Source organism: Echiichthys vipera (assembly GCF_963691815.1).
Source record: "Echiichthys vipera genome assembly, chromosome: 3".
Taxonomy (NCBI): domain Eukaryota; kingdom Metazoa; phylum Chordata; class Actinopteri; order Perciformes; family Trachinidae; genus Echiichthys; species Echiichthys vipera.
This window is the reverse complement of record NC_139828.1, coordinates 26,525,473-26,537,628: the sequence shown is the minus strand read 5'-3', so window position 1 is coordinate 26,537,628 and position 12,156 is coordinate 26,525,473. Positions and strand designations below refer to the sequence as shown.

Here is a 12,156-nt window from a genome sequence, read left to right as displayed (position 1 = left end):
TGTGTGTGTGTGCGCGCGCGTGTGTGTGTGTGTGCGTGTGTGTGTGGTGGGTGGGGGCTCAATACAAAGTACGTTTGTGCAGGATTAACACTTCTTATGTTATGGAAAGTGCGAAGTAGTAGAAAGTGGAGTGACGCAGACTTACCCAGAGGACTTTTGGATGGATTCGGGGCATTCAGAGTGTGCGCACCTGCGTGAGACCAGCACTGTCCGCAATCTGCAATCTTACAAGTGAGAAGCTGCTTCCTTCGACCGTGAGGAGGGATTTCAAAACCGCCTCATTTTGAACACTGAACCGAAATGTCTGCTGGATTACAAACTATGAGGAGCTTTCCCCTCTTTTTCTCCTCGGCGCAGCTGTGACCATCGTGTCCAGACACCGACACGCACCGTCCTCTACGCACACCTCTACTTGTTGTCCTCCTGCGAGAAACATGTCATCCACATTACTGGCTTATGTCTTACTTCTGTCTGCCCTTCTTACCTGGTAAGTGTCGTGCTTTTTGTTTCAAACAAAGCTTTGAAAAAGCGTGTAAAAGATGTGTGGCGTCCAGGGATGTTGGATGGAACCAGGTTTGACACTTGTTTTACTGCAGAAAACTTTTACATGGCATCGCCTGTTTTCAGCCCCCTGCTTTCACTTTACCTCCCCAGCTCTCTAACCATGGAGTACGAGGAGGACTACGAGGATGTCACTGTGAACCAGATGCTGGCTCCTAAATCACAGGAAAACGACGCCACGGAAATCCTCAACAATTTACTCAAAGAATATGATAAGAAACTGCGACCGGATATCGGAGGTAACTGACTCTTTCCTCTCAGTCACTGTGTCACTATAGTTGCAGACCGTAAACCATCCCATTCTGTCAGTCAGCTGTTTCACAGGTAGGGTTAAATGTATTGATCATACACTAATAAATGATCAGAGACTGTCACAGTCACTTATCTAACCATTCACTGGGGTAACACTTGATTAAAAATGCCATATACATAATATAGTGTATGACAGAACAGGAATAATGTCTGCAACAATCAACGGACGAGTTTCTATAAAGATTCATAATGCATAAAGATGTCTTATAGCAGCAGTCAGTGTGGTCAGACATCACAGCTGCTGCTCTACCCATTTTGTGAGTGCGAGAAGGTGACATCATTTTGCTTTTTGTAAAGTGCTGGTGGAATGCTGTAGGGATGTAGATTTTTGTTTTTTCAGCTCATACATAATTACCAGCTCCACATTTTGGTATTTTAAAAAGAAGTTCCTGTAGCGTTTGCACACCAGAGATTGAGAAAGGCTAAGATGTAGTGAGTGATGGATTGGATGATGTCACTTTTGTTGACACACACACAAAAAAAAACAGAACTTCTGACATTTTTCTATTACAAATTTGTACTAGAAAAACGTCTAGTACAAAAAAACACTTTACAAACATACTTTGGGTTTTATAAATCATTTTGCATCAGAATTCTAATTAAATGCTTGGACATAGTCTGTCCAATCAGACATGTTGCTATAAACTCAATATTAGTGAAAGACCGATCCATCGGCTGGCTGATATTATCGGCCGTTATTTGCGCTTTTTACTGGTATTGGCCGATGCGGGCTGCTGCATTTGCCGATAGTTTTTTCCCGTCATTATTTGCAGACAGGCGTCCACAGGCAGCTCCGTGTTGCTGGAGACGCCTTTTTAAGTTCAATAAATGTTCCTTTTTTTAAAAATTGAGACTCGTAACATTTGTTATCATCATTGTGTCATTTTTATGATGTAAATTGAGGGAGCAAAAGTAGTATTGACTCGAAATATCAGCTCAAGAAAATCAGCAGTTCTTATCCGATATCGGCTAAGGCTGATGCAAAAATAATCGGTATCGGCATCGGTCCTTAAAAAAATCCATGCTGGTCGATCCCTACTCAATATGTGTTTATTGGTGGATCAAAAAACAACTTTAAAGCACACCGCCACCTACTGGAGTATAGGAGCTGTGCTTGTTCAATTGAATGAATGCAATTTGGCTTTGCATAATCAGCTGATAACTTAACATCTATAATTCAATGATGGGAATAATGCATGATAACATAAATTTCACATTATTGGCTGATCATTTATCGGTACAGATAAATACTGTATCATCTAGGTGTAACGCCTGTCTGCATCAAGTAGAGTCAGAGTCCAACCTTTCTAGATGCACATGTCGTTTGAAGCAGCATCAGCTGTCAGTAGTTTTACTTCATAAGTAAGTGTTTTAGCATTTCCATACAAGAATATATACAAGAATAGATAAGGATGTCAATGTGTAATGGTTATCATTTTGAACACATTTTAAAAACAAAGGATTACGATTAAGTAGCATTTCACTATGTCAATTTACCAATCAATTATTAAAGGTACAAAGATCATCAGTTTATCAAGTTGGCTAATGTTATAGTATCTCTCTCTCTGAAATATGATGCTACAAAGCTACCAATCATGTTGTCGGTACCTCCACAACAACAGAAATGTAAGCAAGCTAATTACGTTACAGCAGATACTCTTTCATATAATTGTAATCATCTTCATACTTGTCAAATGAAATTGTTTTGCTGTGTTAAACAATATTTCTTAAAAAAGTATTCAACCATTCATCGTATTTACTGTAAGGGTCACTGTTGACCCACATATGGATAGGTGAGGTAATGATACAAAAAATGTATTTCTGGGTAAAACATTTCTTAATTAATTTTGAGTTTCACATGCTGGAATATGTGTGTTTCAAAATGGAAAGTCCTAGGTAGGTAAAGCACTTTATAAGGCTGTGAGTCATTGTAACATTTTGTCCCTGGTTGTTTGTTTCAAACAAGAAAACCAGCCAGTTTTCAGCTGTTTGGTGCCTACTGACCTACAGCAACAAAGGTCAAGATGTAAGTCATCTGCATATCCTCATGAATATAAATTACATTTAGAGGTTGAAACTTTGAGTGCAGGAGGGAGATATGAGGAGTTTTTTTAATTCGCAGACCCTCGTGCACTTTCTCATGTCATATACAGCATAAGAGGATCTGGGAACGTGCTGTTTGATCGCCGTGTCGAGGCGGTTTTCCCTCTCAGCTCCTTTAACCAGGCTCTGCCTCTGTGTCCTCTCTGAATATCTTTGGAGTAAGGAGCAAGAGCCAGTATGATTTCCTGCAACATGGTTTGCGAGTTGGAATGAGTCCATAATAAAGATGGGTTACATGTCAGATATGTCTGTGACTTGGTTTCTTGTGAGGTATTAATTGAGAGCAAAATGTAGATTAGTTTTAGGCCGTGTTATTTTCCAACCATCAAACTGATGCACACATTAATTGCAGACAGTTACCACAGCTGACAGTGGAGCTGGAGCTCTGGTTTTAATCCACCTGAGTAACTAAATTACAACAGTACACGGATGAGAGGATGCAAACCTGACGCTTTCCAACACCCTGTTGTGTTGTGGAGTCTTGAAAGGATGCACTGCTTCAGATATGGCTCAACTTCACCTTGTGACCAACGTTCTTTTCTTCATTTGTCAGTCTTTAGTATTTCCATCATTTCTTGATATTCACTGATCACTGATGAGGTTGTAGACCAGCTGGCTCACATACAATGTTACTTGTGTTATTAGTATTTGAAAACTCACCTCTTGTCTTAAAATGACTGTTGCTGGTGTACATACTTGGTGTACATGTTATTGTATCTTTTTGTTGCCTATAAGTACCCATCAGGTAGAATGCACATGGCAGCTTCATTATATTTTGCCTTGAGCTCCAGGGGCCGTTACAGAAACTTACTAACTCACAAATCTTATCTGTTTGGTAGCTATGGTAACTAGGTTTAGGCTTGGATTTAGAAAAAAAAATCATTACAGAACGGCCGGTCCTAACGTCAGTGTTCTTATCTTAACTCCAGATAGGAAATGTGTATTACAGAAATGTCCTAAAGTACCAAAATCCTAAATAAACTGTTTTAACTTTAAAATGACCCATATTCCTTCCTAACTGTCATTATTTACCGCAACAAATGAGCGAAATGGCAGCTCTTTTGATACATTTAACGCAGCAAAGAAATTGTAGACGTAGGCCGCATGGTGAAAGATGAAATAGGTATGTTGAAAGGCTTCTGGGTGATTCCAACGATGTATTCGGACGATACGATTTAGACCTTCTCTATGGAGGAATAGTTGGGTCTATGTAAATCATAAATAAGTCATAGAATGTGGTCTATACCTACTCTGTAAAGTATCCTGAGATATCTTTTGTTATGATTTGGCACTGTAAATAAAATTTTATTGAATTGAATTGAATTGAATTGACGATACATTACTGGTAAGTCGGTACAGGCCACCCTGGGCCATGATCCTGTGGTTAGCTGAGGAGCTACGGCCTTTTTTGGAGAGGCCGACACACTGCCATTGGGGCTCTGCCTGTTGTCGTACAGTTGACCAATGTGCCTAGATTTTTCGCAAAAGGCAACTTTCAGAGCGAAGTAGCCATTATACTGTAGGTAAACGTCCCAGACAAGATCTCTTTTGAACTTTCTACCAAACCCACCAACGTCCACCAATTTTGTTGTTTTCCATCTATTATTGTTTATGGGAGGCTAGTGCTATTTATACTGTATATTAGGATAGTTAGTAGTTGTGAAGTGACGTGACCTGACAACATGATCTGTCTTTTGCTCGGTAACAACCATAAAAGTTGAACGTCCATGGTAGATCACCTTTTTAGGATATCTTAACCTGAGATAAGATGGGATTGCTTAATTAAGTCAGGACTTGTTTCTGTAATACCAAATTGAGAAAAATCCTATCTTATAGTACGTTTCCTATCGACCTCCGGGGTAGGTCAATCTCCCTTGAATTTGATAGTAGGATGCTCCACTTTGACAGGCATTCCAGTTCACTCTGCCTAGTTGGAGGTCTGAAACAACGGACTCCCCATTGCACTCGAACGCAGCATTTCTCTTGGCACATGTGTCAGGGGAGCGTCAGAGGTCAGGCATGGGGAAGAGGGTGGACTTTGGAGGGAATCGCTCAATCGAGACATGCAAGAATTGTTTGAAGTAATACACTCTTTAGCATCTGTATTACTTGGCTCTTAGGGCAGTTGTTGAATGTAGCCAGGTAAGCTCTGTTGATAGCCGTAACGAGAGGGAACAAAGAACAATAATTACCTGTACATTATAGAATGTCATTGAGGGGCCGCTGCCCGGTGGTAAAAGACCTTTTGATGGCATCCTGAGAGAAATGATCCCTTTCACACACCCTAAGTGCCACTTTCTCCAATAAATAACCTTGACCCCTCACTCTCTTCTCTTATGTTACACTTCCGGTGGGGTTTTGTACTTTGACTCACCCTGTGGCCACTTTCAGATGCTTTCATTTACCAAACTTAAGGCTCTCAATGCTTAATAGCCCTGTTGTCTCTCGTAGCACATACAAACATAACTCAGTGTAATCAGTTAAAGATTTTCCAACAAGATCTAGTGACATATGGACAGTGTACAGCCCAAGCATTTATGTTGATAAAGTACCTCCTCCCCACATGATACATTTGAGGCCTCTATGACCTAAAATGTTTCATATTCTGTACTTTATTCTTCATTACATTAGCCATGTGTTTGCCATTGAAAATGAGTGGCTGCACCAAATAACAGCGGACAAAAAGTGAATACTGATACTAGCCAAGTTGCCCTACATAAAGAGCAATATATATTAGAGAGAATACATGCTGTGTCATTTTTCTGCAAAGCTTTGTGGTGTCTAAAATGTAATCTTGGTCAAAACAATATTAACAGTATAATCATGAAGTGTTCAGAAACAGCTTTTGACAAAACAATCTCACCTCAGTGGTTATGTTCTTGAGCAGGGGTCTGCAACCTTTGTGACACCAAGTGCCAATTTGAAATTTTCTTGCCATTAAGTGCGTCTGTATCAACAGTAGCATAATATTACAAACTACAAGAACGTTTCCAACATACCTGGAATGTTATTCTATCCACCGGCCACATTAAACCACATTTCAAAGATACTGTATGTTCCCATTCACAAAAGGGGCCTGGAACTAATTTTAAAACACTGCTTTCAGAACCTTGTTTATTGAACTGAGTGGAAATGCAGAGACTATGGTGCATCAAAAAAAATCTCTATTACATCCGAACGAAAGAGCCACAACATTTCAAATACATGGGCAAACAGCAACATGTTTAACTAAAAAATAGTGTGGTCTGAGGCTAACAAAAACCCACAGATGCCTACCAGTCAGTGTGATCTCTGGCCCTGCTTTGCTTGGCTAAGCTCTGTTATCTGGGGCTTGTAGATTGTCAATCGTTGCAAACATGCCTCAGAGTGGTCCACCGTTAAACGACTGCAGGTGGGGCTGAGCATGTTTTTCATGTGTAAGAATACCTGCTCACAAAGGTATGTTGACCCGAGGACTGACAAAGAGAGCCAGTGCAAAGTTCCGGAGACAGCTGAACTTCTCTGGTGCAGATGTCCAGCATGTGATGATGCAGGCTCCGTGATATTGCACAGCTGTGGTTTTTGGAGCTCTGCAAACTTTGTCACCCAAAGTGTTGAGCTCTTCAGCTCAATCTGCTCCATCTCCATGTCCTGTATATCCCTCCAGTCCATCACAGTTGCATCCAAATCATGTCCATCAAAGCTGTCATGAGAACTCCGCCTCCAGCTCACGCATGTATGCGGCTATTTCAACGGTGCTGATGTTGTGATCGGTGAACAGCCCTCTCATGTATCGGAAGTAGCGGAAAGTGGAGGAAGCAATGTCATTTGAAAATATTGCTATGAACCTTTTTTAAATTTGAGCATACTGTATAAGCTGGAAGATATCAATCATAGGAACTGCATAATGGGTAGTTGTCTTGGAAGTGACTTTCAGCAGGAATCAGAAGGAGTGATGAATGTGTAGTAATCCAGTAAAACTAAAATATGTTATGGATGTTGGGCATGCTACACCAATCAGCTGTCAACCACCGGATGTAGCAACTAAGTGTCTGAGTAATAAACACAGTGACCTTTTCACAGAGCTACTTTGGGGACTACCAGATCCTCTCTTTTTCCTCAGCTTTCCCCCCCCCAAACACACACACACATTCCCACAGTATTTGACTATTCTATTGTGTATCACAGATCTGTATTCCTCCCTTGTTGACCAGCCAAAGCTGACTAAATTAACTTGTGTGGATAATTTCAAAGAAGCAATGACAAATAGGATGTTGGAAATGAGCTATTTTAACAAAAATCCCCTGGCTGCAAACCACAGATAAGTAAATTATAAAGTCATTTGTTGTGATGCTGGCCCTTTGATGGCAGATGGTGCACTTAATTCATTTGAACTTTCTCGTGAGCATTCATGAATGTGACTTTTTAAAACTTGTAATGGTCTGTAAACATAAAGTGGCATTTCCACCACAGGGCTATAATGTTAAGTGATACTTGGGCTGGTGATGTGGAGAGACAGTCCAGACACTCCAGGTGACTCTAGAGTAGTGTCTCTGTTGTGTCATGTCTGCCTGTAGTGGGATTTAGAGTTTAATATCTACAGGAGGGAAATGTTAAGAGGGGAGACTTACAATTGGATTTCCTAATGTCATGCATTTCAAATGACCAAATACTTTGCATTTCCTGTGACTGCTTCACAATAAAAGCCACAATGTGTATCACTGGTTGAATGCTTTTAATTTGAACTATTAGCAATAGGAACTGTTAGCACTAGCCGCAACTTAATAAAGCTCTGATACGGTGTACCCAGGTCCCTAGGACAGGTGCACGGATCGTATGCCACCATGGGCTTAGCGGCCAAACGTGGTACTGCAGCACTTGCCTGTTTGCATGAAGGTCCTGTGCCCGGAAGCATATTCGCCCATTCGCTCCTATACATGCAGGGAAGAGGAGATCACCTCGGAATTTTTTTTTGGGTATCAATCAAAAGTCTCATAATTATCTTCAGAACCTCTACTTAAAAATGTATGTGGGCATGATTTTAGACCCTAGCAAAATCGAGTTATGGGCAGGAGAATGATCACTTTTCTTGTCCGATGTTTTTCTTTTGTATTTTGTGTCGAGCCTGCGACACTGATCAGCTTTCCATAGGAATGAAAGGCACCATTTTTGTCTTCCGCTGTCCATTCTATATCCAGGTGTACCAGTAAATTATAAATTATAAAAAACATCTTTATAGAGAGACCATTACAGACTGTAAATATGTTGAATGGATATTACTGACCATAAATAACGTCAGACATGGGTTTTCATTTAATTGCATCTTAAAGATTAGAAGTTTATACAGGAAAATGTCTCTCAATTGAGCGAGTAGCTCTCCGATAGACTTGGATAAAATCCCCTTATAATTACCAGCTGTGTTTTTTTCTCTCTATTGTTATAGCAGCTAGCAGCTGACAGCATCACTATAATATAAACGGCTTTCAAAGGCCCCACAAGTTGAATAAAGGGAATGTGTTTGTTCAATCACCACCTTTTACACAGAAAATGACTGAGTCTATTGTTTGGACCAGCACCTAGTTACTAAGTTGGCTACAAAAGATGCTGTCAGGATGTCTCAGACTGAGCTCAACAGATGACAGACTGATGTGGCCTACACATTGTACGTTTAGGTCAGAGTAATTGTCAGAGCTGCGTGTCCCAATGTTGGGGGAAAAAAGAAAAACATTATCATATGAGGTGTATGAGGGTTGAGGAATTATTCACACAAGTTTCATATTTACCAGTTATATGGGCATTTCCCGTCATTACATTTTTCACATTTTTATATTCCTTCTTAAAGAATCTTAATGGAATTTGGTGGAAATTTGAGCGAGAACATTCCTTTTTTGACAAAATAATCTTGATTTAGGGTCCATTTGTGTCACATAGGACCGTGATGAGGTCTAAAACTCCAGAAAGTGATACCTTGTTTGTGTTTTTGCAAACTACTGTTCACTAGCTGAAGAATGAACTTCTGGAGAGGAGAGTTCAATCACGCATGTGTGCCATTATAAAGACCTCTGCTTTATGTTCAGTTTATTTCCCTCCTGAAGAGATTATCCATCAGAAAGCTGACTTTAGTGACTCTGCCTGTGCGACCTGCACAGTGGAATAATCACCACAGTATGCAGTGGTGGTGAAATGATATAGGGCTTAATTTCAACTTAAGTTTACTGATCTACAGTAAAACTGGATCTAATACAAACATGCCAAACTATACTCACCGGCAACTGCTCATTAACGCAAATCGCTAATCAGCCAATCACATGGCAGCAACCACATGCATTTAGGCATGTAGACATGGTGAAGACGATGTGCTGCAGTTCAAAGCGAGCATCAGAACGGGGAAGAAAGGTGATTGAAGTGACTTTGAACGTGGCATGGTTGTTGGTGCCAGACGGGCTGGTCTGAGTGTTTCAGAAACTGCTGATCTACTGGGATTTTCACACACAACCATCTCTAGGGTTTACAGAGAACGGTCCCAAAAAGAGAAAAGATCCAGTGAGCGGCAGTTCTGTGGGGGCCAATGCCTTGTTTTAGCCAGAGGTCAGAGGAGAATGGCCAGACTGGTTGGATCTGATAGAAAGGCAACAGTAACTCAAATATCCACTGGTTCCAACAGAGGAATGCAGGAGAGCATCTGTGAACACACACCACCTACTTTCTAGCAGAGAGGGAACAGCAGCAGAAGACCACACTGACACTTAATTAAGCACCAGGTGCACCTAATACAGTGGCCGGTGAGTGTATTTTGGGGCATGTTCCATGCTACACTGTTGCACATAAAGTTGGAACAATTTTGTTTTTAAGACACATTCCTCTTTTTATTTTATTTATCTGTGATTTAATTTTCACTGATGTGTTTGGAAAAGATGGAATGATACAGTTTTGAGATGATATACACTATCAATCAATAATAAATCACATGTCACAATCATTTCATGAGGAGAGGCAATACAATTATGGGCAACAGTGTGTATATAGTTGCTGCTAATTCATACTTTTATTGTGTGCTCCGATGGCCATTCCAGATAGCAGGCCTGTATCCTTATAAAAAATATAGTAAAAAGCCAAGTGCCCACGTAGAGAGGAGGTCAGGGTGGATGACTGGGTCAACCAAACACAGGACTTTCATCCTAAAGAGCACTGTTCTGTGTGAAACTAAATCAACGTTGGCTTTTTGAAACTTAAAGTATGCAAGTCAACTTACTTAGGAAACATACCTAACTAACGTCACTTAGTTACTGTACATTAGGTAATAAACATACTTATTTGAACCCAAACAATGATCTTTTCTTAAACGTAACCCAGTAGATTTGTTTCCTAAACCTAATCATACCCTGCGCATCGAAAAATGAAGCAAAGGGTTACCAAGATTAGTAAAAACGTGATGCCAACGGGTCCTGTCCAAGCGGCCGTATGGGACGAGTTTGGAGTGAAGCTGTGTTGACTGCACATAATATCATGCACAAGTATATCATGCACTGTGGTTAGATGTAATAAAGGTGTTACCTGCGCCCACATTAATGTGTATATACTGTGTATATTGTAACATGCACCCACTTTGATATGTATATACTTTCCATATAAATATATATATATATATATATATATATATATATATATATATATATATATATATATATATATATATATATATATATATATATACTTACTTAGTAGATTTGAATCATGATAGCAGAAAGCAATATACGGTAGAAATGTGGATAAACGTTATTGAGAGCACCCAAAACATATGTGAAAAAAAATGTGACCAAAATGAAATTGATTGATGAGCTGAAAAGTGACCACACAGAGGAGAAGTGTGTGCTGATTTTTAAATTAAACATCCGTTGAATAGGCTATCACATGCTCTCTTTGTAAACAATAGTGTAGCAATCTTCCTTTGTTCCATGAACATGAATAGTCCCCTTCCCTGTTTGTGTAACAAATGGACCTGGTGGAAGATACAGATGCAAAGTGCTACTAAATACACCAAGGTCTGAATACCAATCCCACCTTGCAAATTGAACTTTGGTCTTGCAGTAGCTGCAGCCATAGTGCAGTACATTCATTACAGAGCCCTCCTTAAACTAGCTTTGGTGTCTGGCTACTTACTGGGTGACAGATGATCAGCTGTCGTACAGTTAGCCGGAGGGAAGTGATCTGTTCTGCTTTTTGAATATTTAAGAGCCCTTGGCATTTCTTCCAGTAATGAGCCTGGACAGTGACAGAAGAAGTTGAAGTCTTTATCCCATAAGTCATTATGTTGCGGTTCAGAGAAGGTAGACGCCAGACAAGAATAAGCTGCGACTTTCCCTACATGTAGTTCTGTCATCAGGAGTTCCTGCAAGTTCATGTGATTAATGAGTAGACAAAAATGTGCCACAGTTACTTTAGCGGTGGCAAGCAGGCAATGATAAAACTCTATTTTGCTTGTGAAGGTTTTTCAAAAGGGGGGAAAAAAGTAACATGATAAATGTATACATGTTTATCTTTGCACATTAGTGTAGAAGCACCTCTCCTGCCTGGAAAAGAAAGAAAACCGATGAAAAGCATCGTAAAAGTCAATATATTCACAGTAAGTTATAAAATACTCAGTCAAACGTTTTACTTAGTCAATATTATGACCTACTGAATCCAAATTGTGTGAAGAATTCTGACATTATCTCAGCATTCTGATTAGTAGCTCATAATATTGATGACCAACAATACTGTGCTTATTTTTTTCTTTTGGCAGAGAGAGCCTTCCATATTTTATGGAAGGTGTATGTCATATGTTACAAAATTATGTGAAATACATATTTTGATTTACCATGCTTTCGTGTTGGTAGGATATAATAATATATTTCCCTACAGTTTTTTCAACAACCAAATTAAATTGTAAATAAAAAACAAAAAAGGTTGTTAAATATTTGTTTCTCACAGTTAATTACCTTAAACCCCAATTTGGTTATTTTATGTGGGATTTCTCTATATTATTTAAATGCCATATATATATATCAGAAAAATAATGTGATCAATATTGTGAGGCTGATTTTAAACAGACAGTTGCCCGACACCCACAGCATTAAAAGAGGAATAATCTTTAATCCTTAGTTCTCTTTATTCCGGCACTGACCAGCCATCACACAGGAAACACCTACCTCTTTTATTGTG

The 12,156-nt window shown here is 39.6% G+C and overlaps 1 protein-coding gene across 1 annotated transcript in view; it reads left to right on the top strand.

Annotated features, from left to right (window-relative positions):
* Window positions 1–706: 706 nt before the first annotated feature.
* gabrg3 (gamma-aminobutyric acid type A receptor subunit gamma3) overlaps window positions 707–12,156 on the top strand; it is a gene marked incomplete at both ends in the record, with an annotated part of 62,952 nt that continues 51,502 nt past the window's right edge. The window contains one exon of the mRNA XM_083911202.1: window positions 707–800. Coding sequence (XP_083767328.1) covers window positions 707–800 — 94 coding nt within the window. The remainder of the gene's footprint in view (window positions 801–12,156) is intronic.